The sequence below is a fragment of the Bos indicus genome, chromosome 7, assembly GCF_029378745.1.
Source record: "Bos indicus isolate NIAB-ARS_2022 breed Sahiwal x Tharparkar chromosome 7, NIAB-ARS_B.indTharparkar_mat_pri_1.0, whole genome shotgun sequence".
Taxonomy (NCBI): Eukaryota; Metazoa; Chordata; class Mammalia; order Artiodactyla; family Bovidae; genus Bos; species Bos indicus.
In genome coordinates this window covers 21,749,664-21,774,829 of record NC_091766.1, presented here as the reverse complement: position 1 = coordinate 21,774,829, position 25,166 = coordinate 21,749,664, and the positions used below count along the sequence as shown (strand labels likewise).

The 25,166-nt window shown below is 45.6% G+C and overlaps 1 protein-coding gene across 5 annotated transcripts in view; it reads left to right on the top strand.

Annotated features, from left to right (window-relative positions):
* Positions 1-3,241: 3,241 nt before the first annotated feature.
* The window catches only part of LOC109561818 (uncharacterized), a 75,160-nt gene continuing 53,235 nt past the window's right edge, over positions 3,242-25,166 (top strand). Inside the window, exons 1-2 of one of the 5 annotated variants that reach the window (XM_070793200.1) lie at positions 3,242-3,890; positions 11,413-11,528. In XM_070793200.1, the coding sequence (XP_070649301.1) occupies positions 3,564-3,890; positions 11,413-11,528 (443 nt within the window). In that variant the 5' untranslated portion in view covers positions 3,242-3,563. The remainder of the gene's footprint in view (positions 3,891-11,412; positions 11,529-25,166) is intronic. The other 4 variants (XM_070793199.1, XM_070793198.1, XM_070793196.1 and 1 more) reach the window with 4 other exon arrangements.

Below are 25,166 nucleotides of genomic sequence, written 5' to 3'. Positions count from 1 at the left end.
AAAAAATTTTTTTCACTTTTTATTTGAATCACACACCAGGTATTTTCTTTTCTAACCATCTATTTCCATTTATATTGTTCTCTAGCTACATATGGAGAAGGCAATGGCACCCCACTCCAGTACTCTTGCCTGGAAAATCCCATGGACGGAGGAGCCTGGTAGGCTTCAGTCCATGGAGTCGCAAAGAGTTGGACATGACTGAGCGACTTCACTTTCATGCATTGGAGAAGGAAATGGCAACCCACTCCAGTGTTCTTGCCTGGAGAATCCCAGGGACAGGGGAGCCTGGTGGGCTGCCGTCTATGGGGTTGCACAGAGTCGGACACGACTGAAGCGACTTAGCAGTAGCAGCTAGCTACACTGCATTATCTCCATCCCCACTTCCATTCATACTCTCTGACCATGATAAAATTTCTGAGCTCTCACCTTGGACTTAGATTTTTGGGTCTTCATTGATGAGCACTGCAGGCTTGGATAAAGTGCTTATTACAGAACTTGCTATTGCATAATATTTTATTCTAGATTTAGAAGGTCAGGGAGGGTAAGAAAATAAAGTGAGTTACCCCCAAAGAGTTGGAACACACAATTAGATTATAAGTCAAGTCAATCAGAGCAAAGATACGCTTCCATAAAAAGAAAGGAGGACTCCAGGACCTAAAAGGCCTACCAATACTGTTATTCAGTAGGGCCTTATTTTATCTAAAAAAGGAACATGTGCATCTGCGAAGGAGCAGCCCATGAAGCATAAATAAAATTTGAGGGTCAATCGGGCACCATCCCAAGGAGAAGGGCCAGCCAGGCCAGCAGGAATGAGTGCCCAGTCCTCCCAGCAGGTCATATGATCTTTCATGTGGACGAAGACATAGGAGACTACCCAAGGCTGTTATCATCAAACATTTAAGGCAGATAATTCACTCTTCTGATTCTCTGTCAAGCTCTTGAACCCACTTTCTAATGATTAGGCTCCAAATTGCACACTTAGGAGAAGATAATGCATTCATTAGGAAAACTCCAGAGTCCAGTTCTCTGGACAGTTTTGCTTCTTACAGGAACAGTTAGGCTCCAGATTTTGGAATCAGATGACCTTTATTTGAACCCTGACTCTACCACTTATATACACCCTAACTATGGGATCTTGGGGATTTCCTTCATCTTTTTTCTCCAAATGAAAAAAGATCACAAGGTACCACATGACTGTAGAGAGAATTAAATTAAATCATTTAATTATACATTATATTATATATAAGTATACATTATATTAATGTATAATGTAATGTATACATTACATCTATAGATGTAATGTACTTAACATAAGTGTCTAGCAAGTAGTTAATGAAATCAGTAAGTTTGCATTCTGATTTTATACTTCACTGATTTTTAATCAACGCTGGAACACTGAAAAGATGAAAGTTTTGATCCCACAAGGTCAAGGACCAAATCTAGACCTTGGGAAATCACCAAGACTCCAGGCTAGCCCTCACCTCCTGGCACCTCCCGGTTTCCATGGGTAACATCTATAAAAGGTAACCAGGATCTCTGAGTGTCTTTTCTTCTCTTTTCCCTGCCCCCTATCTCCCAGACATATTTCTTATGCAGAATAAGATTTAGGTCTACTTTGCTGTTACAGAGTCAAGAATCATTGCCCTTTAACAAGGGAGAGGCTCCGAGGCTGTTTTTGTTTTTTTTTTTTTTCTTTTTGCTTCATACTTCACACCAAAGGCAATGGCACCCCACTCCAGTACTCTTGCCTGGAAAATCCCATGGACGGAGGAGCCTGGTAGGCTCCAGTCCATGGGGTAACTAAGAGTCGGACATGACTGAACGACTTCACTTTCACTTTTCACTTTCATGCATTGGAGAGGGAAATGGCAACCCACTCCAGTGTTCTTGCCTGGAGAATCCCAGGGACAGGGGAGCCTGATGGGCTGCCGTCCATGGAGTCGCACAGAGTCGGACATGACTGAAGTGACTTAGCAGCAGCACACACCAAAAGCATCATCTTCTGGAGGCAGATGTATGTTTTTCTAAGGTCATCATTTGGCCTGCCCCACTTCCCCACATGCTCTTGAGGGAAACACTGCCAGGACACATAAAAAGCCACAACATCAGTCACAGATGAAGGCCTCCGTGCAGGGAACTGCCTAAATTACACACAGGCAAACCAAAGTGACTCTGGCAGATTAAGCAGTTTGTTTTGTTTTTCTGTTCCAGTTATCAGACCACTCTGTGACAAAAACACCAAAGAAACCCATGGTAAATTGTGTTTAGCGTATGGAGTCTTGACAGTGTTTTTTGGTTTCTATGGAAGTGCCTGCTGCTGCTGCTAAGTCGCTTCAGTCGTGTCCAATTCTGTGTGACCCCAAGACAGCAGCCCACCAGGCTCTGCCATCCCTGGGATTCTCCAGGCAAGAACACTGGACTGGGTTGCCATTTCCTTCTCCAATGCATGAAAGTGAAAAGTGAAAGTGAAGTCGCTCAGTCGTGTCCGACTCTTAGCGACCCCATGGACTGCAGCCCACCAGGTTCCTCCGACCATGGGATTTTCCAGGCAAGAGTGCTGGAGTGGGGTGCCATTGCCTTCTCCGTCATGGAAGTGCCTACAGAATTATTTTTCAGATGTTAGTGGCTGATGCTGGACAAAGCTGTAGAGACTTCTGTCAAACTTTGTAGCAGTGGCATAACTACAGGGGCTAATTGGCAGGCTCAGTGTGAGGTGCCCTCCAAAAAGACTGCAGTGTTCCCCCTCCCCCTCAGTTCTTCTAAGTCAAGATAACACGGTTCAAACTTTGAAAACGATCGCTTTTCAGCTGACCATTAGAGAATGTCTATCAAGCATCCAGAAAAACAACTTGATCGCTGCCCTCACAGAACCCACCTAGGGCCTAATAGAAAATACCAAGTATTTTCTCCCTTATATCATTTAATTTAATTCCCACAACCCTGAGGTAGGTATGGTTTTTATCCCCATCCTACAGGAGAATAAACTAAGGCTAAAAGGAGTACATATTTTGCTTCAAATCACACAGCCAAAAAGTGCCAGAATCTGTGCTTGACAGAACCTGGAATCTCTAAATCCTCGGGTATTGATGGGCACCACTTAGGCCAGGGGGTCCAAACCTTAAACTTGCGGTTTCAGTTTTCCTTATCAAACGAAGCGTCCCTCATTTCACAGACATCACTGACTTTTCGTTCTCCGCTGACCCAGGATGAAGAGCCTAGTCCCTCACGGTCAGGACCCGGCTGTCAGCCTTGCTGGAGCCCCCAGCTCGGCCGAGGGACCAGTGCGCATGTCTGGGCTGGGGAGCGCCGGACCCCTGGGGTCTGCGAGCGAAACCCGCCCCAGTTCCCTGAGCGCCTCCCACGGGGACCCCTCAGGGACGTGCTCCCGGCCACACAGGCCGGCACCCGCCTGCTCAGGGCACAAACCCACGAAGCGCCGCGGGCAGTCAGGTTTCGGGCCCGCCTGCAGCCGCGAGGCCCCGGCGGGTGCTGAAACCAAAGGCAGATGAGGCAAGCAGCGCCAGGGGACCGAGGCGCCGCGGGCCGCGTAGCCGGGCGAGGGCATGCTGCGCCGCCGCGACGAGCGCCATGGGCTGGCTTATCGGCGTCTCAGGTGGACGCGGCTCCAGCCTGAACGCCGCCGGGACCGCCGTGCGCAGACCCGAGGCCTGGGGCCCCCGCTTCTGGCTGCCGGCCCGCGCTCCGCGTTCTCCGCGCACTCGGGCCCGCCTCTCGGCCGTTTTCGCTTTCGCTTTCTTGGCGAGAGCGTTGAGGAAAATGAAAGTGGCAGTGTCCAGAGCCTGCGCGGCAGCCGTCGGGGCGAGGGGCGCACCGTGCGGGGCGGCCAGCCTGGAGCGGGCGAGCCGGAGCCTCAGCCCGCACCCGGCGAGGTAAGCGCAGCCCCTTTCGCGGTCGCCTCGCGGGCTCCTCCTTGCGGACCGCGCGGGCGGGACGCCAGGAGGCAGTTGGACGTGGCGGGCCCGGCTGGGGGTTCCTGCCGCGGGGTTGGGAGGGCTTGAGATGCGGCACCACTGGGGCTTTCGGGGCTCTGGTCCTCCAGGCCGGGCTGGAAGACCTGGGCGAGCCTCGGACTAACGTGCCAAGGATCCGGCAGCCTGAGGTCGAGGTGGGGCGGGTGCAAGCCAGGCCACCCCTCCCAGCACACATTTTCTTTTTTGTAAAATGCCGCCCCGACCCTCCCCCGTCCCGCCCCACCCCCACCCCCACAGAGTTTCGATGAAAATCAAAGTGGGAGGATGTATATAAAATGCTGAGAAGAGTGTCTCACCTGAGCCCAGCAGGGAGGAATTCATAGTTTACCCTTTATTACCTATCAAACTCCTCTGTTTCCGCACGCGGCCCCAAACCTCGCTTGTCTGGCCAAGTTTTTCATATCTGGTGCACTTGCACGCACTTGGCAAGCGTGCCCTGAACCGGGAAGCTTGCGACTAGTCTCTTTTCGTCGTAGGTATGCAGAGGAGCTAGGCCAGGATGCCACCCACTTCCCAAGGCTCTGTCCAGGTGAAAACAGGGGCTGACTCTAGAGGAGCCCCTATCCATGGCTGGCAGAAACGGTCAGGGATGCGTGCACGGAGGAAGTCAGTGCATCCCAGACAGGGACGCTTTCTGTGCAGAGTCCGCCAGCAGAAGGGTGAAAGATGAACGCCCAGATCTTGTATGCCCGCTCAGAATTGGACTCCTCCTCAAGGCTGTTGGGACAGTCTCTGCTTTTGGGTGCCCCCCATTCCCTGGCAAGACAAAATATATATGCAAAACCAGTTGTGTAGATGAGGGAAGACACTAAATGTTAGGAGTAAAGTGACTAAATCTGTAGGCACTTGATTTAACATTTGAGTGAAGATGGTTTCTGTAGGCAATACCAAGAACACCACCCCCATTTTAGTCAACTTTTGTCTAGTCTAATCACATGTATCTGATCATAACACCCATTACTGAAAGAAAACTTGAATAACCTTAATTTTGAAAACAGATATAGGTCCTTCCTAATTTTTAAAACATGGAGTTCCTCTTTTGTACTCTGCTTCAGGATGGTGGTGAGAATTCACCACCTTTTAGAAAATACCACCTTTATCATGAGCCAGAAAATCAGATTCTTTGATTTGTGCGATGTACTTTCAACAAGCTGTTCCTTTTCTTCGGAATTCCATAATGTCTCTCTCTCCTCTCTCTCTCCTGTTAACTAAATTTAAGCTGTAATGCATGGTTCTCTCCCTTTCCTCTTCTGTCTGTGGCTGGAGAGGGAGGGGGTTGTAGTAGACACCATCCACAGCATTTTCACCATGCCAGGTTCTTGCTTCCATGATGGTGAAAACTGAATGACTCCACTAAAGATCAGGCAAGCCTCTGTCTTCCCCACTGCCTTCTTTCCTCCTGGCTTTATTACTCATTGGTTTAGTATGCGATGAACTTCATTACATTTTTCAGAAGAAAATAAAGCGTGGGATTTTATTTTCCATAGGATGTCAGGACTTCAGAACTAAATTGCTCATATTCTTCAGTTAATGGTGCACACTATAATCCTTGGTCTGTTTAGAGTCATTTTGTTTTATTTTCTTTCCTCCTTTTATCTTCCATTTCTCAACACCCTCCCTCCCATGCTTGCATACTTGGGCAGGCATGGTGACACATTTGTTCTTACATCTTTCCTTATATCTTCTCAGAAAATGTGTGTCTTTGAAAGGTATGTCATGTTTTGCTCTTGTTGTACTTATCTGAACAAAAGCCATCGTGCTATAAATCTCATACTGTTTCTCTCTTTTCTTTGGCCACACGTGTGGCTTGTGGGATTTTACTTCCCAAGAATCGAACCCAGACCCTTGGCAGTGAGAACGAGAAGTCCTAACCACTGGACTGCTATAATTCCCTCATACTGTTGATTTTTTTCCATGTTTTTAATTCAAACCATCTTGATATATGTGAGTCTAATTCATTAGTCCTGGCTGTTGTGTACTTTTCTATCAAGAGTGTACACCACAAGTTCTTAACCAGTCTCCTGGGAATAGACGTTAGGTGATCTTCATCTCCTTGCTTCCACAAACAGTGCTGCACCAGAAAGCCATGTGTTCTCCAGCAAGAACTTCTCTGAGACAGATAGATGGAGAGATAGATGCTAATTTTGGAATACGTGTATGATGTCATTTACTAAAAACTGCTGCTTTGTGCTGCAGAATGGCTTCATCAGTTTTCTCCCATCAGGAGTGCCTGTAGGCTCCCTTTTCCATCATCTGCCAGCACTTGCTGCTGCTGCTGCTAAGTCGCTTCAGTCGTGTCCGACTCTGTGCGACCCCATGGGCTGCAGCGCACCTGGCTCCCCATCCCTGGGATTCTCCAGGCAAGAACACAGGAGTGGGTTGCCATTTCCTTCTTCAGTGCATGAAAGTGAAAAGTGAAAGTGAAGTCGCTCAGCCGTGTCCGACTCTTAGCGACCCCATGGACTGCATGCATCCAATCAGGTTCCTCCATCCATGGGATTTTCCAGGCAAGAGTACTGGAGTGGGGTGCCATTGCCTTCTCCATCTCTTGGGTATATATCTATTAATAAAAGTGGAATTGCTGGATCATATGGTATGTCTGTGTTTAAACTTCCGGTTCATGCGTGCAAAGTCACTTCAGTCGTGTCTGACTCTCTGTGACCCTATGGACTGTAGCCTGCCAGGCTCTTCTGTCCATGGGATTCTCCAGGCAAGAATACTGGAGGGGGCTGCCATGCTGCCATACTTTTCCAAAGTAGCTGCAACATTTTACATTCTTACCAGCAGTGATGAGTGTTTCAATTTGTTTGCATTCTCATCAACACTTGTGTATATTTTTTATTATAGCCATCCTAGCAGGTGTAAATTTCTAGCTTATTGTGGTTTTAATTTGCACTTCCTGGATGACTAATGATATTGAGCATCTTTTAATGTACTTATTAACCATTTGTATATCTTCTTTGGAATAATGTCTGTTCATGTCTGTTTGGAAAATTTGATTGTATTTTGTTACTGAGTTGTGTTATTTATATATCATTTCTTTTTTCTTATGACATCTGAAATCATCAAGGTGTCTTTGGCTCCATTCTTTCCTTCCTTCATTTCATTCAGTGACTTGGAATTCTGTATCCTATTAGGAGCCCTAAGCGTAGGTAAACATTTTCCTACAAATGCTAAAAATTAATTAAAATCTCCAATTTCATCCCAAGCATAAGCAACATTTTAGCATGTTTTTAATTCTCTTCTTCTCCCACAGGCACATGTGTGTGTCTGCCTGAGAATTATTGAAATAATCTGGAAGCCTCTGATTGTTATTAACTCTTCATGCTTCAAAATACATTTTTATTTTTCTATTTTAGAAGTCTTTTCTTAAGAATTGCATTAATTTGTAACATATTTGCAATTACCTATCACACCAAGATAGGAAGGCTTGACCATATATTTATTTTAGAGTTTTGATTGACATACTGAAAATTTTTAGTGATTTGTGTCTCAACAGTAGTGCCTCTCTGGGTCTCTGTATTTCTCAGAAGTATTATGTGAATCCATGTTATTCTGATCCTTATTTGACCTTTGCCAGAACAAAAGCATTCTAAAATATTTGCAAATGCTAAAGTCACTTCCTCATATTTTACTGAGTTTACTTTAGCTTGGTTAAACCAAGTGCAGTATCAGTTTTGCAATATCACTAGCTGAAGGTTTATATAATTGCCTTCCCCGAAGCGTCAGAAACTAGCCAGAGGAATATGAAAATAGCTTTGAAAATTCAGCTGCTGAATATCTTACACTACAAAGCTTAACATTTTTGTTTATGATAGTATTTGAGGGTGAAGTAAATCAGGCACTCTAATAGTAAAACTATGGTAAAACTAACTTGGATGGAGTTTATCAAAACCTTCTTAAAGCATCCATATGTTTTTATCCCAGTAATTCTACTTTCAGCATGTATCCTAAAACATGTTTGCCTTTGGGCTTTTTTCAGGTGGTACAGGGTAATTCTAGGTAGGGTATATTTGCAGCATCACATAACACTGACTCCCATGGCAAGAAAGTTATTCCTCTGGTCGATTCCTTTCCAATCTTCTGATCAAGGGAAGGAGAAAAATCTCAGCTTGGGACTAGTATGTCTTTAACACCGTGTTAAGCCTTCCTAATCCCACTTGATATGAAAGGATGAGCAAAGGGATAGCAATATCAACTATATTTTCATGACACCATTGTGTTTTCCATTGTATTTATTCTTATGACTGTCTTCATTTATGACATTTAATGCTAGCTTTCCATTTACAGTAGTAAATAAGGTTTGCTTTTAAAACATTTATTTAAGGGTAGAAATGAATTGATTTAAAGAGGAATGTTAAGTACAGTATATATGACATTTAATTATGGGAAAATAATAGTGATGTATGGATGGCTGAAAGGTGTGAAACATGACCCTAAGAAATAATCTGAGCTTCAGACACAGATTTTAAGTGAGGAGGTTTTCTTATAGATGGGGCTGTTCCTCCCAGTCTGACTTCTGTTATCATGAAGTTAGAAACCAGTTAGTTGTCCAGCAATTAGGGATTAATTAAGAGATTTTTATACCATGGAAAAATAGTGATAGAATACTGCCAACTGTTAAAAGTATATTTAATGACATGGAAAAATTATATACTATTAGATAAAACAAAGCTGGTTGCAAAAGAAAACTGTGCACAGTATCCTAATATTGTTAGAAAGTGTATGTTTGTATATATGTCTGTGTGTGAGAATCTCAAAAATTATTGGAAGAAATATTTACAAATAAGTTACCTCTGAACCATTGGGACTACAGGAAATGTTTGTTTTTTTCCGCTAATAAACATGTCACTTTTGTCAATAGAAAAAGTTTATACAAATAACTGTTTTAAAATGAACCCATTGGAACGTTCCCGGGACTGCCTGGAGTTCTGCCGTCTGCAGGCGCTCCTGCGTCCTTGTGTGAATGCTCCAAGCCTCCAGCCGGGTCTCTGGCCTGCAGAGCCACAGCAGGTTGGCAAGACTTCCTTGTCACCACTCAGTGTCCTCCTAGGTCCTTCTTCTTAGTGTGTCTGTATTTATACTTTTGGCGTAAAATAGAATATATCTAAAATTCCCTCTTCTCAATAGCCCTATTAAGTTGGGCCAAATTAGAATCCCACTTTCTTAGCGGGTCTGAATCATTAGATAGGAATGGAGGAGATGGTGAGAGAGGGTCTCTTAGTTTCTCCTTTATTCTTTTTCTGTAACTTCTGCATTATTCTACTGACCATGAAATTTCTACACGTTGGGTAAAACCATGTTTGTGTTTCACCTGGGTTTAAGATATGTGTATTTAAATTTTAGATGCCTCCTTTCCAGGATTACAAAATCTCTCTTAGGAAGAAAAAACGGTTCACAGCAAGGCCTCATGTTTGGCCGGAACACTTGCTACTTTTTTCCTGGTAGAAATTCCTAGGTTGTTACTTCTTAGAGCATGTTCCTGGAAGTCCCTGGACTTCTTTGTGGGAAAGGGGTTGACAGGTCCCTGTCAAGTGAGCAAATGGTGTCTGTGTCTGGAGGTGGTCTTACCCCCCTGTGCAAACTTCCTCCTTCTGCAGAGGGTGGTGGGCTCTGCCTAGGGTGAGCTGGGCAGGTCCTGAGCCTAAAGAAAGCCTGCTTCAGCATTCCAGTAATGTCTGGAACTTGACTGGCCAATACCTCCCCTCCCGAGGTCCTTCTGTTCCCCTTCACCTCTCTGCCACTGCTGTGGTTCAGGCTCTCACATCTCTTGTCTGGGGGACACAGTGACCTCCAGCTGGTCCCTGCCTCCACTTCCCCTTACTTATAATCTGGATTTTACAGAAGCCAGTGTGTAGTAGTGTATTGTTGCTATAACAAATGAACACAAAATTAGTAGCTTTTAACAATCCAGATTTATTATATTACCATTGCAAAGTTTTCAGAAGTGCTCTTTTCCTTCTGGAGCTCCTGGAGGAGAACCATTCTGTTGACTTTTCCAGCTTCTGGAGGCTTCCTGCATTCCTTGGCTCATAGACCCTTCCTCCACCTCTAAAACTAACAAGTGTTTCTCACGCTGCAACACTCTGACACTCATCTTCTGAATCTCACTTTGCCTCCCTCTTACAGGGACACTTGTGATTACATTGGGTCCACCTGGATAATCTCCCCATCTCGAGATCCTTAATCACATCTCCAGTGCTCTTTTTGTCATTGTAAGGCAATATAGTCATAACTTCCGGGAATTTAGATATTGACTTCTTTGGCAGGACCATTATTCAGTCTACCACACAATGTAATCGTTTAAAAACACACACAGCCAACCATGTTACTCCTCTGCCTAAGGCCCTGGTGTGGTGCTCTCCTCAGAGGATAAGGACCTCCTGTGGCTGGAAGTGCCGTGCAAGGGCCACTCCCCTCCTCCCCTCCTTCTGCTTCCCATCTCCCCACTCTGCCTCTGGCCTGCTGTCTGTGATCCAGCCTTTGCACATGGTCTACTTTTTACCAAGGATGCTTCTCCTTCTCCCACTCCATCCCAGGTTCCTGAGCTCCCTAAGATGCTCTCACTGGGACCCGTGCCATTCTGCTATCACACCTACTACAGGTCAACATCTTCGCTTTTACTTAGGTGATCAGATGCTTCTCCCATGTGAGTAAGTAACCCCTACAGTCAGGGGTCATGTCTATTTTCGTTCCATCAGTGCATCTCAGTACGGAGTCTGCTTGTGGCAAATGGTTAGTAAGCACTTGGAAATGAATGAATAAACGAATGAATATTAGCAGCTTGGTCATCACCCTCTATCCCCTTTACCCTGCTTTTTTCTTCTGTACAACATTTATCACCTCCTCTGTTGTGGCTTCCCTCCACCAGAATGGAAGCTCTTTGAGAGCAGGGACTTTCTCTTTTGCATTCATGCTGTTATTCCCAGGTCCTAGAGCAGCGTCTGCTCCATAACAGGCATTTGATAAATATTCAGGGGATGGATGATCTGGGGATGTTCAGAATCGGTCCCAGAGTTTTCTTGTCTGACCCTTCTTTGAAATCAAGTATTACCAAGTTTTTCATTTTAGTTATTCAGCCTAACTCAATAATCAGGCAAATTGGCAGAGACCTCCTAAAACATTCACCCAATTTTTATGAGGATTAAATGAGCTAATAAATATAAGGCATTCAGAGCAGTGTCTGGCACATGGTGAGCCCCGTATAAGGGTTTGCTGATGTTGTTAAGATGTACTTGAGCCCTTGATTGTTTAGAATTTTTGCCATGTCTCAACTCTGTTGTGGGATCCCAGATGCAGAGCTGAGTGAGCTCTTCTGTTTCTTGCACCTGGACAGGACCCAGGTGTTTCAGCCCAGGCAGGAGGGCTTCAGGTGGGTGATTTGAACCATAACTTGTGTTTTTTTCTGTTTTGCCTGCAGATGGCGGTAGGCCCTGGACTTCCCTGCACTGCAGGCAGTGATGAGGCTGGGCAGCAGAGAAACAAGAAAATGGACTCCCTCCTCCTGAAGACAAGAATGGCAGCTACCAGTCATGGGTGAGCTTCCAGCTTGACCAGAATTTTTCTCTTATCTGTTCCACATTATTTGCTGTTGTTGTTATACAGGATTGGTGTAGACCATACTTGTTTGATTTTGGGGTAGTTTGTTGATTTTCACAGTTTGTTTATAAAAACAGAAAAGCAATAGCAGTGAAACCAGAAATATTACTGGAACGTTACTGAGGGAATCGAGGGCCAGGTGCTCATGCTCTGCACTGGGAGTGTGGCATCCCCTCACTTATGCTCCTTGGGCCTGTCCCTTTTGTCGTCCTAGGGGATGGTACCCACCCAGGCAGTCCCTTTAATTCAACAAGTGTGTGGTAAGCTGGAAATACGAGGTGTTCTTTGCATGGACATTGTGGTCCTTCTTGCAGTTGCTCACTGGGCAGACTGTTCCTGTGCTGCTGGAGAGACACCCCTGGCCAGCAAGGCCCAGGGCTTCTTTCTACTCACCCTGACCTTGTTGCCCCCACAGAGGGCTTCTTCCCCTGATCTCCCCGCTGATCCCACATTGGGTAATTTCACAGCTCTAGTTTATTTGTCCTAAAACCACCATTAGTGTTGTAATCTGAGCAGTTTGAGTAGAGATTGTTTCTGTTCTATTTTAACCCCATTTGTGAGATTTGTCCTCAGCAGGCAGTAATTCTAAGTTTTCTATTTGGTAATAAGAATACTTTCTGTCCTTAATGCTAAGGACAACTACACCGCTTCTTGGCATTCTGATGGGGTCTAACAAAGGCCTTCCTTGATTTTCAGCATCTGCCTGGTATGCTGGTGTCCTTCCCTTAGCTACAATCCCTTTAGGGCCCTGCCCGACAAGAATTCTGGGACATCTTCCCTCTCAGTGTCACAAGTCCTTGGGAGGAACTTGACGTTCCCTCGACCCTCACCCCAATCTGTGCCAGCTTTGCCTCAAGCCTCTATGTGTTGGGCACTATGCCCCATGGTTTACATCTTATTCAGTCTCCTTGCAAACAAACAAAAAAAATAAGTGATACAATTCATTTGTTTCAAATATGGAAGCCAAGACTCAGAGATTAGGTTACTTTCAGAGCTAAAATGTAGCAAGCTATAGTGGCAGCCCAAGGTCTCCGAAGCTCTTGCCTGTTAGCAGAAACTTAGGCTGCGCCTTCCCTGATAGCTCAGTGATAAAGAATCTGCCTGCCAATGAAGGAGATGTGGGTTCCTTCCCTGATCTGGGACGATCCCATATGCAGCAGAGCAACTAAGGCCGTGCACCACAGCTACTGAGCTATGTGCCACAGCTACTGAAGCCCACGTGCCCTAGAGAGTAGCCCCTGCTCGCTGCAACTAGAGAAAAGCCCACACAGTGACAAAGACCCAGTACAGACCCCCAAAACATAAATAAAATTATTATTTTTCTAAAGTTAGACTGGCCACTTACAGGTAGAAGATGAATTCTATTTGCATACATGTATCTGTAATACACTTCTTTTTTCATATTTTATTTAACCTGAACTGTTGGCACACACTGGTAAAATTTGCCCTTATTACTGTTTGCCTTATGTGCATCATTATGTGTGCCAGTTGATGCAGGGTAGTCCAGTAGTTTATCTGAAGAACCTGTAACCTCCGTAAATTGGCAAGGTTTGATTTCAAAAATCTGAAGTCTTCCTCTGCATCTGGGAGGTTTAGTGACCTGTTTGAGGAGGAACAAACTGGCAAACTCCAAGCGTAAATCTGTTTCAGCCTAGTTCTAGTAAAACTGACACAACCTCAGTTTAAATTGTTGTCAGGATCAGCTGTTTTATAAACCAGGTCACTAATAAGTACCTGCTGATATCTGAATGTTTTAAAATATTACAGTTAAAACTGTGGTCAGTGAAAGAAAAGCTGTCCTTTGTCCCCTGGGACTGCTTTAGGGCACTTATTCTCAGGCCACTCAGGACAAGGCACTAACTTGAGATTGTGGAGTAGTCCACAATCTCAAGTGGAGTGGAGTACTTTTTCTGTGTCCTCTTTTTAAAAAATTTTATCGAAGTATAGTTGATTTAAAATGTTGTGTTAGTTTCTTCTGTACAGCAAAATGGGTTATACATAGATATATCCAGTTATACGCATCTATATTATTTTCATCTTCTTTTCCATTATGGTTTATCATGGGATATTGAATATAGTTTCCTGTGCTATAGAGCAGGCCCTTGTTATTTGTATATTCTGTATATATTAGTAATCGTTTGCATCTGCTAATCCCAACTCCCAGTCCTTTCCTCACCCATGCCCTCCCCCCTCGGCAGCCACAGTCTGTTCTCTGTATCTGTGAGTCTTTCTGTTGCGTAGATATGTTTATTTGTGTTGTATTTTAGATTCCACATACTGTATGTGGATATGTGATACTGTATATTATTTGTCCTTCTCTTTCTGACTTATTTCGCTTAGTACCATAATCTCTAGGTTTATCCATGTTGTTGCAAACAGCATTACTTTATTCTTTATGACTAATACTCCATTGTATAAACATGGTACATCTTCTTTGTCCATCCAAATGTCAATGGACAGCTAGGTCGTTTTCATGTCTTGGCTATTGTGAATGGTGCTGCTGTGAACATAGGGGTGCGTGTATTGTTTTGAATTACACTTTTGTCTGTATATGTGCCAAGGAAAGGAACTGCTGGATCATGTGACAACTCTATTTTTAGTTTTTAGAGGAACCCACATGCTATTTTCCTTTGTGTTTGCACTAATTTACATTCCCACCAACAGTGTCAGAAGGTTCCCTTTTCTCTATACCCTCTCCAGCATTTTATTTGTAGATATTTTTAATGATGGCCATTCTGACCAGTGTGAGATGGTACCTCATTGTAGTTTTGATTTATATTTGTCTAATAATTAGCAACGATGAGCATGCTTTCTTTGGAGAAATATCTATTTAGGACTTTTGCCCACTTTTCAGTTGGGTTGTTTGGGTTTTTTTTGTTATTGAGTTGTATGAGTTGTTTGTATATTTTGGAAATTAGGCTTTTGTTGGTCATGTCATTTGCAAATATTTTCTTCCAGTCTGTAGGTCATCTTTTTGTTTTGTCTGTTATTTCCTTTGCTGTGCAAAAGCTTATGTTTGATTAGGATCCATTTGTTTATTTTTGCTTATTTCCATTGCCTTGGGAGACCGACCCAAGAAAACATTGGTAAGATTTATGTCAGACAGTGTTTTGCCTGTGTTCTTTTTGAGGAGTTTTATGGTGTGATGTCTTCTTTATGGTGTTGTGTCTTCTTTTTAAGAAACAGCTTTATTGAAATATATTTCTCATACTGTTCAATTCACCCATTTAAAATGTACAGTTTAGTGGTTTTTAGGATGTTCATGGAATTGTGCATTCATCACCAAAGTCAACTTAAAACATTTTTCATTACCCCTAAAAAAAACTCTGTACCCCTAATTATTGCCTCCCCAATCTCCCCATTTCCCCCAGCCCTGAAAACTATGAATCTACTTTCTGTCCCTATAGATTTGCCTATCCTGGATCATATGAATAAAACCATACAATATGGGGTCTTTTGCGTCTGGCTTCTTGCACTTCAGCTTTATGTTTTCAAGGTTCATCCACATTGTAGCATATGTCAGTATTCCATTCCTGTTCATTGCCAAATAATATTCCATTGTATAGGGATACCACATTTTATTTATTTGTTCATCATTTGATGGATGTTAGGGTTATTTCTATTTTGGGGCTATTACAAATAACGCTGCAGTGAGCATTTTTGTGTACAGGTTTTGTGTGGACTGTTTTGTGACTCTGTAAGTGTACTGACCAAGTTCTGTTTTTAAAAATATGATAAAGGAAAAGAACTAAGTTGACATTGTTTGAAATTTAAAGGGACAGTTTCTTCGTGTCGATGTAGATTTGCATTCAAAAAGATTATCTAATACCAGGTTAAAATCAAAAGATATCTTGATACTCTAATATATCTCTTGAGTTTTCTAAGTGGTATCTTTTAATATTCTTTAAAAAAACACAAGAAAGAAATATACATTGGTCCTTAGGTCTTACTTGAAACAATGTAGAATTAGTTTACCTGGGGAGTTATGCAAGTACTTTTTTCCAGATGTATTTAGTAGATGAGTGGGGGAAGCGGAGGCATGGGCCAGAGAGAGGAACAAGGCAGGAGGGAAATCTCAGGCGGTGTTGCTCAGCTTCCCCAGGGCCCACCCCTGTGGCCACAGGCGCTGGCCAAGTCATTCTTAGTGTGCCTATTGCTTGCTCTCTGGGTGTTATGCTTCACAGCTGAGTGCTTCTGTGTCCAGTTTCACTCTGCTTCTGACTCACAGCTTTGGTGTTGAGCTGTTGGTTTTTAGTAAAAGCAGATGTTAGAAAGAATATGCTGAAGGGTGAATCAGCCCCTAAGGGTCTTTGATAGACATGGTCCTAAAACACACTTCCTGTCTGTTTGTTGTGTGTTGTTTTTTTTTTTTTTTTTTTTTGAACACCAGTTAACAGTTTTCAGTTTAACTGTGTTTTCCTTCCTGAAATCTTGAAGTGAGACTAGTCCTTGTGATTTATTCAACACATTGTTTTTAGGGAGTTCTTTTACTTGTCAAGTCTGGGTTGAAGGTAGAGGTGGTTTTTTTTTTCCCCCTTCCCTTGGGTAATAGAGGTAGTATTGGGGAGCATTTTAACTGAATTCTAACTTCAGATGAGTCAGCAAGAATTTTTATGTATTATTTAATGCCTGGTAAGGAGGAGGCATCATAAGAGAAGAGACAGTTGCCCTCAAGGATCCCACATTCTGGTTGGAGAGTCAAAACTTTGTTCCTATCTGTTAACATGCAATACTTACACCAGTGAGTGCCCAGAAAAGCCCATGTTGGGGAGACTTCGTGCTGCCTGCCCCTGGGCTTAGGTTGACTCTGGTAGGAGAGAAGAAAGTGGGTGGTGGCCCCAAGTGCGCAGGTATGAGAAGGAGCAGGAGTGTCGGAGGGAGTCAGAGGGACCATACCTGGTACACTGGGTTGACCGGATTTTGGTGATGGTGGGATTTGATGATCAAGCCAGGGAGTTTGACTTAATATCACGAAGAGTAGGAAGTAAAGACTTTTGAACAGGAAGACAAGCTTACTAAAGGGGGGACATTTATTTCCATTTTGCACCTGAGAAAAGCAGTGTTTTTCAAATGTTGTCTTTTCAAATGACTCTCCAAAATCACACGGCTGATGGAGGCTGGATCTGTCAGACCCCAGAGTTCACACACACACACTTGCGTTCACGCTGGCCTGCGTTATCTGCAGAGCACAGACTGGTCTCCAGTTCACGAAGGCTTCCCCCAACTCTGACCTCATGTGACCCTCTGAATCTATACATGGCTGCATTTGTTTGTGTCACTCCCTGGGCTGACCTAGTCTAGGGGGGAAAGGAGACTTTGGGCAACTCACTTGCCAGCCTGTCTGAGGCCCTGGGAAAGCAGGGACAGGAACCTAGCCAGGCCTTCATGGTCTGCACAGCAACAGCCCAGACAAGTTCCAAGAGCTGCGAGACTGACGGGGGAATTTTGGAGGTACAGGCCCCCAGGCATGCCTTCCCTCCACAGTGGGAGCCACAAGGCTGATCAAGATCTGGGCAGGGCGACAGCACAGCTGCAACCACAACACAAGTTGACTCTTGCTGCTACCTTAATCCTCCAACGCAGGCCAGAGGATGTGAGGACGCGTGTTGACATTTTCCATTCATTCCTTTGTTTATTCCTTCATAAAGTATTCAGCAAATAGCTAAGGACCTTAAAGGTGTCAGTCTGTGAGCTTACAGCAGTGAACAAAACAACCTGCCTTCCTGGAGCTTGCAGTCTGATTCTGGAGACAGGCAATGCCTTTTTGTTGTTGTTGTTGTTGGCTGTGCTGGGTGTTCATTGCTGTGCGGGCTTTGCTCTAGTTGCCGCAAGCGGAAGCTACACTCTAGTTGCAAGGGTTTCTCATTGCGGTGGCTTCTCTTGTTGTGGAGCACCACTCTGTGGTCGTGGGGGCTCAGTAGTTGCGGTTCGTGGGCTCTAGAGCACAGGCTCAGTAGTTGTGGCACACAGGCTTAGTTGCTCCATGGCGTGTTGAGTCTTCCCAGACTAGGGATCAAACCCATGTCTCCTGCACTGGCTGGTGAATCCTTTACCACTGAGCCACCAGGGACGCTCAGACAGGCAATGGTTTATACAATGTTTGGGAGCAGTAGATGCTGTGAGGAAGAGTCAAGCAGGGAAAGGACTTAGAGTGAAAAGGTAGTCCAGGAACACTTCTTTAACGGGGGGGTCTGTGAGCAGAAGTCTAGGTGAAGTCAGGGAGCAAGCGAAGTGAATGTCTGTGTTCCAGGCAGAGGGAACAGTAAATTCATAGCCCTGAGTCGGGATTGTTTGCACAACAGGAAGGAGGCCAGTGCACAGAGAGCCCTCTCCTCCTGCCAGGGAGGAGAGGCAGCAGCAGGAGGAGGGGCTCGCCTCGCAGGGCACTGAGGGAAGGTAGGATCTTGCTCTCCTCCCAGCTCTAAGGTGTGGTTGAAGCATTGTTCCTGGTTGGTTGGCCTCCGATCTCAGAATTCTGTTTAGACCCTTCCCTGGCAGTATTAGCCACTATTATTAGTTCTGTTGTCTGCAACTATGAGCCCTGATACAGAGCTTTGCCAGGAGAGGGAAGACCAACCACGGTCAGAACTCAATATTGACCAGCTTTGTCGTGAAATAAAATTTGCTTTTAAGGTTAGAAAGGGTGTACTTGAATATTATATTAAAATGTTTAAGTTTTGGTTGGAGGGGCTCTACCTTAACACAAATGGAAATCCTAGTTCTGTCTTCCTCTTAATCTCCCGGCGGAGGGCCTAAGTTGGTCAACTTTGCTTAACCTTTCTGCTGTCATCCATAGAATTTGGCTCGTCGTGGCATTCTTGCCCACAGGGAAGGAAGAAGGGGGAAAAAATGACTTATTGAGGGTTTTTCCCGTCTTGGAGGTCTCTGATTCTGTGGACACATTCTGCAAAATGTGCTGCAGGGGACTAGGGTTATACCTTAAGTGATATCCAGGGGGTTGTGATTTTTATTTATATTTTGAAGCCCCTCTTCCCTTTTTTTTTTTTTTTGCTTTGAAACAATTTTACAGGTGTCCTTTATAAAGTAACTCTGTATGTCACAGTGGGGAACAGCTTAGAAAACACATGATCCTGAGAGCCAGAGCCACCCTTTCTAACTGTGTGGCTCTGGGCATGTCTCCTAACTTTCCTGTTCCTCCACAGTTTGCTGCAAATGGCAGGGAAAATAATAGCTACCTCAAAGGAGTCTCTGAAGATGAATGTGATGATGCATCCAGCATAGGGCCTGGCTCAGAGTAAAACCTCAGTGAACGTCAGCTGTGATGACGGTTAGACCAGGGAGGTTGAGTGACTTGCTTAAGGTCATGTGGAGAGTTAGGAGCAAAGCTGGAAATAGGAGCCATGGCTCATGGAGTCCCAGGCTAGTGCTTTCTCCCCAGGATTCACTTTGGTGTCCCAGAGAAAATGGTAATGTACAGGAACAGCTCTGAGTCTAATGCTCTGGCAGCTGGTACTGGCTGTTGTAGGGGATTGAAGCACAAGGCCTTCTCAACACACGGGGCCCTCAGCCTTGGGCCTTAGGAGCCCCTCATAGAAGGGCATCCATGGTAACAGATGCTGGGAGCCTCCTTTGTTTTCTGAGAGGCAGAACAGGGCTGGGGGCAGTGTGCTTCCAGTTCTCTTCCCCATCCCCCACCAGACCAAACCAGACCTGCACCACCCTTGCCCTCTCCCCAGGGCGACACAGACTAAACCTGGAGTGTGGGGGTCCTGCGCAAACACGCAGGGGGCAAGTGGGCACTCTAGAACTCTCTGTCCTGAGCAAAGCTGGGCCCTTACTCCTACAGCAGGACCCTGTACCTCAGGCCTGCAAAGTGGCTGTGGGAGGAGTCTCCTAAGACCCTCTGGGAAAAGCAGCCTGACTTGCCCTATGGAGGAGGGATGGCAGATGCCCTTTCCAGCTGCCCTGGTCACCCTGCGGCCCGAGGACTGCTCCCACTGGTCTGAGGTACACAGTTGTGGCCCTTGCTCCTAGAAAGGAATTTTAAGGTCTACCCAAGTGGGTTTTACCAGGATATGCACAGCTCTTAAAATGTTGCTTCAGCTAGTGTAGCACAGTGGAGAAGCCCACAGTCAGTCAGGCCTGGGCTTGAATCCCAGGTGTGCTTCTTTGAGTGTGTGCACAGGTGAGTGGAGGTGTTCAGCTTCTTCACCTCTCACTGTCTACATCTGTAAAATGGGAACAAAGAGTGCCTACCTCACAGAGTTGCAGCTTGAATTAAATGAAATAACCTGCATACACTGCTTAGCGTGTACATGGCCCATGCTAGCTATTTTTATCATCATTGTCAAGCGCATGGGTAGGCTCCACTAGTCTGTGGGTGGAAACAGCTTTCTTGTGTGGTTCAGTCTGTTGTAGGCTGTACATGAGGAGCCTAGAATGACTGAGCCAAAGAGCTCAAACCTGTCTTTGCTGTACTGTTATTTGTAGTCATTTCTGTTATCCAAGGCGGGTAATTAAGTTTCTGCTAGTGTGTAATGCCATGCCATTTAATTCCCTGTTTCTCTTCTGTTTAGTTCATTGTTCTTGAAAGAAAAAATAGTTACACAGCTAAAATGTATTGAGTGTTTTATAACTAAAAGTTTTATGCATTATCTCTTTAATTCCCGTAATAACCAAATGAAGAACCAGAGGTTAAATGATGCCTAAGGCTACTCTGCTGTCATGCAGCAGGGCCAGGCCTCGAAGGTCCAGTTAGAGTCCAAGCTCAGCCCTGCACCGCCTCCCTAAACAGGGCAGTGGTTGACCTTGGTGGCGTTGAGGAGTCAGGAGTCTGGTCTGTCCCCCAGCCCCCTCCCTGTGTGTCACAGAGGGGAGAGTGAGAGTCTGTCCCTGAGAACACTGTGACTCTTCCTTTGGTAGCCATTTCAGGGTCTGCAGGGGCAGTGGCTTCTCTCTTAGTCCCCTTGTAGCGTCCCCTTGAGGCCAGTTGTCCATCCTTAAGGGTCATTCTGTCGAGGGTGTGCTCTGTCGTCAGGTGGACACGCTGACAGTGAGGGTGACCTTCCCCTGGCATGCTGAGGGTGGGACCTTCTGCCCCTCTGACCGCGGTGCTTGGCATCCAGTGCAAATGTGGCCACTCTTCATGCCTGTCTGCCCTCCAGCCAAGTTGCTTGACCACAGCTGACTCCTTCCTCAGAGGTCTGTAGGACTCCTGGCTCTGTGAGCAGAGAAAGTGGCCTGTGGGCCCGCTGGATCTCTTGAGGAGATGAGAGGCCGTGTTTAGCATGGCCTGCAGTCCCTGGGTTGACCCAGGTAGTGGTGGATCTGCTCCAGCCACAGCAGCCCTTCCAGGGCTACCCAAGGCGCCCTGAGGCCTGAGAGCCAGCGTCCACCCTGGGGGATTCTTCGTTCAGCAAGCACTTATTGAGCACCTATTTTGTGCCTCCAGAGCCCACGTGAAAGAGACATCAGGTGTCAGTTGGTGTAGGGCTGTGTCCAGCCCAGCGGGCAGGGCCACCGGTGGCCACCAGGGAGCACCACCGCTCTCAGAAGGACCTGAGGCTGGCAGAGGAGCCAGGTTGGCTGTGTTGCTGTTTATATGAGCAGCTTCCATGACAACCGGAAGATAATTACCTGAGGTCAAGCAAATCCTGGAGCAAGACTAGGGTGTCTGGATAGGGTGGGGACTGCACTGTGATTTGGAGACCCTTAAGTGACCAGAATCTTTTGGATGGTCTATTCAATATGTTTAACTAGTTTGTTAATTAATTAATGCCCCACTGTATTCCAGAAAGGATTCAGAGTGACTTTCCATTCAGCAGGTTTCTTAGAGGGAAGAAGGTATCCTCAGCTTGCTCTGAGCTAAATGTTAGGGTTTAGACCTCACAGGGGTCATTTACCAGCTCAGCTCCATGCTCCCAGGGCTGGCTCCCTGGAAAGCACAGCCTTTGCTGCCAAAACTGGTTTGCAGCATTTCTGTGCTCACCTCCTGGTTCCTTTGCAACAAGTGGCCCCGACGTCTTCCTGCCTTGAAGCAAACCACGTGACTTAAGAGAAGCAAATCTGACCTCAATTACCAGGTGCAAATATCAGTCACTGGGAGTAACCAGGAGGCCAGTGTCCCTGGTCGTTTCGGCCTCTGGCGTTAAACATTAAGAGTGCACTGTTCAGGATGTGATAAAGCCTGTCTCTCACAGTTTATGGTTTCCAGTAAACCAAAGGACTTCAAGGAAGGGCCAGGGGCAAGGGAGAGACTCAAGGTCTGGCCCGCCGCTGAGCTGGCAGAGCAATTTCTGCAGGAGCAGAGGGGCAGGAGGGAGGCTGCAGCTTCTCAAGGCTGTTTCTGTGGCAAAGCCAGAGAGACCTGCTGCCAAGCCACGTGAGGCAGGGCCAGCTGCTACACCCAGCCAGGCAGCTCCGTGCAGTCTCAGGGTGGTGATATGGGAAAGGAAGATTTCTGTTCTCAGTGTTCTGGACACTGTGCTTCCTTCCTGCTGGGTGCCAGCCCAGCTGGGAGCCCTGAGCATGTTCCTCTGTCAGTCTGAGCAGTGAGCATCTGGAGCCACTCTCACAGAAAGCTGGAGGAACATTCTCAGCATCTGGAGCCTGCAGATACATGGGCCAAGATTCCTCAGCCTCTGGTCACAAGGATGCTGTAAGCAGGCAGCATGTCCCACCTTAGCCTAGGAAGGAACCGAGGTCCCCCTCCCGGCCTCCAGGGCCATGAGGGAGACTCGTCTCAGTTTCTCTGGACCACCTACTCCAACAGCTAAGAGAGAAGATATACATCAAATTAAATCAAAATACAGCAATAGTTGCATGCATCATTCATTTGACAGATGTTTCATGAACACCCCACTAAATGTCACATACTTTACCAGGTGCCAGGCATACAGTTATGAACAAGGTTCCTGCTCATGTGGACCTTAGAGTCTAGTGGTAGAGATAGAAAATAATTAAAATAAACACATAAATAAAGTGTCAACACAGTAAATGCTATATAGCAAATTCAAATAACTGATGTGGAATCAGGTGACTGAGTGACTGCTTTGGATCAGGGGTCAGAGGCAGCCTCTGAGGACGTGGCATTTAAGAGATTCCTGAAAAAGAAGACTGAGGAAAGAGCAGGCAAACAGTCATAAGGTTACCTGTCCTGACTGCTGTTGGTGCAGGAGAGGCAGGGTGACAGGAGGAGAGGAGGAATGCTCTAGAACATGTAAGTAGGTTAATTTGTGACACGTGTATTTCTTAAACATTCTTTCATTCAATATCCTTTGTGTGCCAGGCATTCTGCTGAGTGATGATAAAACCAACATGAGTATAAGGTCCCTCAAGAGGTTTTCAGTCTGTTGGGAGAGTTAGGCCAGGAAACAGGACAGTGTAGTATGTACTGTGAGACGATCAAAGAGGGTTAGTGAGAGCATACGGAGGGCTTGCCAGCCCCTTTGGGTGTTGAGAGAAGCAGACAAGTTCAATAAGGCTTCCTTGAGGCAGTGACATCTGGGAGGGTCTTGGAGGATGAGGTGAGATTAGTCAGGTGAAGAAGACAGAGTGTATGTTCCAGGCAGAGAGGATGGCCTGTGCAAAGGCCTGGAGAGTCAGCACATGTGAGGAGGAGCAGATAGACAAGAATGTTCTGCTCTGTAGCCTATACCAGACACTCAAGAGTAGCTTGTAGAGTTAAGACAGATTCCTCAGGGGTCACGTCAGCAGCAGGCCAAGGCTTAAGGAAAGGATTCTGGGGTTCAAGAGCTCAGACCACTCTCTGGACCTCCCTGCCTACTGGGAGTCATCTCATGAGAGGACCAACTCACTCCAAGCAGACACTTCCCAAATCAAAATATAAGATTCCCTTGAACCAGGCACATAGATGCGAGCATGCATGAACATCCATGTGAACAAATTTGACTACTTCATTTTTGGAGGAAAGAGGGTACTGAGATAAAACCTATTAATCTATGGGTAAGAACAAGATTTGAATTTAGGGTAGGAATACTTCTTTGCATCCTTAGAAGTCTCACTAGGCTTTCTGGCAAGTCTCACCAGGCTGTAAAATTGCAAAGGCGCTGTTGTTACATCCCAGTAAGTGCTTAATTTGATCACAAACTAGGATAATCCCATGTCCACTTCAGCCTGATAGGGAACATACAGCTTTCTCCCATCCTTTCCTCCTACCTTCTCCCCTTATTTTGTTTCTCTCTCTCTTCTCCAGCCCCCAGAGCCCCTGGTTATCTTTTTTATGTACTCATTGTACCCTCAAAACCCTGTAATAGTGATAACAGCAGTTTATTACTTGTAAGACACCTCAGTCATTCGTGACCTATTAAAATCCAGAAAGCAAGCAGTAAATTAAAAAGGCAGCCAGAAAGAGAGCAAGTGAGAGAGAGAGAGAGAGAACCAAAGTTCAGAATGAATTAACATTTATTAAGGACTTGTGGACTTACTATGTTCAAGGCCTTCTGCTAAGCTCATCACATTCTCTGTTTTGTTTAATCTTTCCAAAAGCTCTTCCTTTGTGCCTCCATATCTGTTCTCCACCATCTCCACCTGCTCTGTGGCGTGGAAGACTGACTTGTATGCACTGCATCACCATCTGCCTTGCCTCTGACTTCTGGCTAGGTTTGGCTAATAGGGAGTACTGGCCAGAGATCGGTGGACACAGGAAAACTAGATCAAGAATTTATTCTCCTGGTTTGCCATCGATTCACTGCAGGCCAGTTGCATCCTCCACTGAATCCCACAACTCTAGTCAGACACCTGTTCAGACAGCAGCCTTCTCTGGGTTCATTTACCTCCTCCCTTCCTTCACATCTTCAGGCTAGAAGTAGTAACAGCTCCCCATTGTCGCCAGCCCTAAAGTGCTTCACTAACCGTTGTTGATTTCCTTAAACCCTTCCAGTGTGAGTGTGCCATCTGTTTCCTCCAGGACTCTGACGGTACGATAAACTTTTTGAGGGAAGCACAGTTCAGTTCAGTTGCTCAGTCATGTCCGATTCTTTGCGACCTCATGGACTGTAGCAGCCAGGCTTCCCAGTTCATCATCAGCTCCCACAGCTTACTCAAACTCATGTCCGTTGAGTCGGTGATGTCATCCAACCATCAAGTCAGTGATGTCATCCAGCCAAGAGGGAAGCACAGTATTATCCCGTTGTAAGATAAGGAACCTGAGGTTAAGAGAAATTTAGTAACTTGTTCAAGTGTTAACACACAGCGGGCAAATGGTAGAATTAGCACTCAATCCGGGTGTTCCTGATACATGTGACTAAACACACATATGTTCAGTCATATGTCACATTGCTTCCCAGGACTAAATACCACCTCCCCCAAACTCCACTAAATATCAGTTTGCTCTTGTATTTTGTCTCCCAATCCATAGCCATTTAAAAAGAGTAGAAATTATAAGTCAGTGCTAAAAGCAGGCTTTCAGTTAAATAGTGAGAAGTGATGGTGACAGTTTGAGATGGAGAAAAGGCATAACTGCTGTTAAAAATAGGCCTAAAAGCATAAGAAGCTTTCAGAGTCCACAGTTGGCTGTGTCTTCTCCACGTTTTGAGGGATGGTAGTGCTGACACTATAGTCCACTGGAGCCCAAAGTAAAACTTCTCAGTTGGC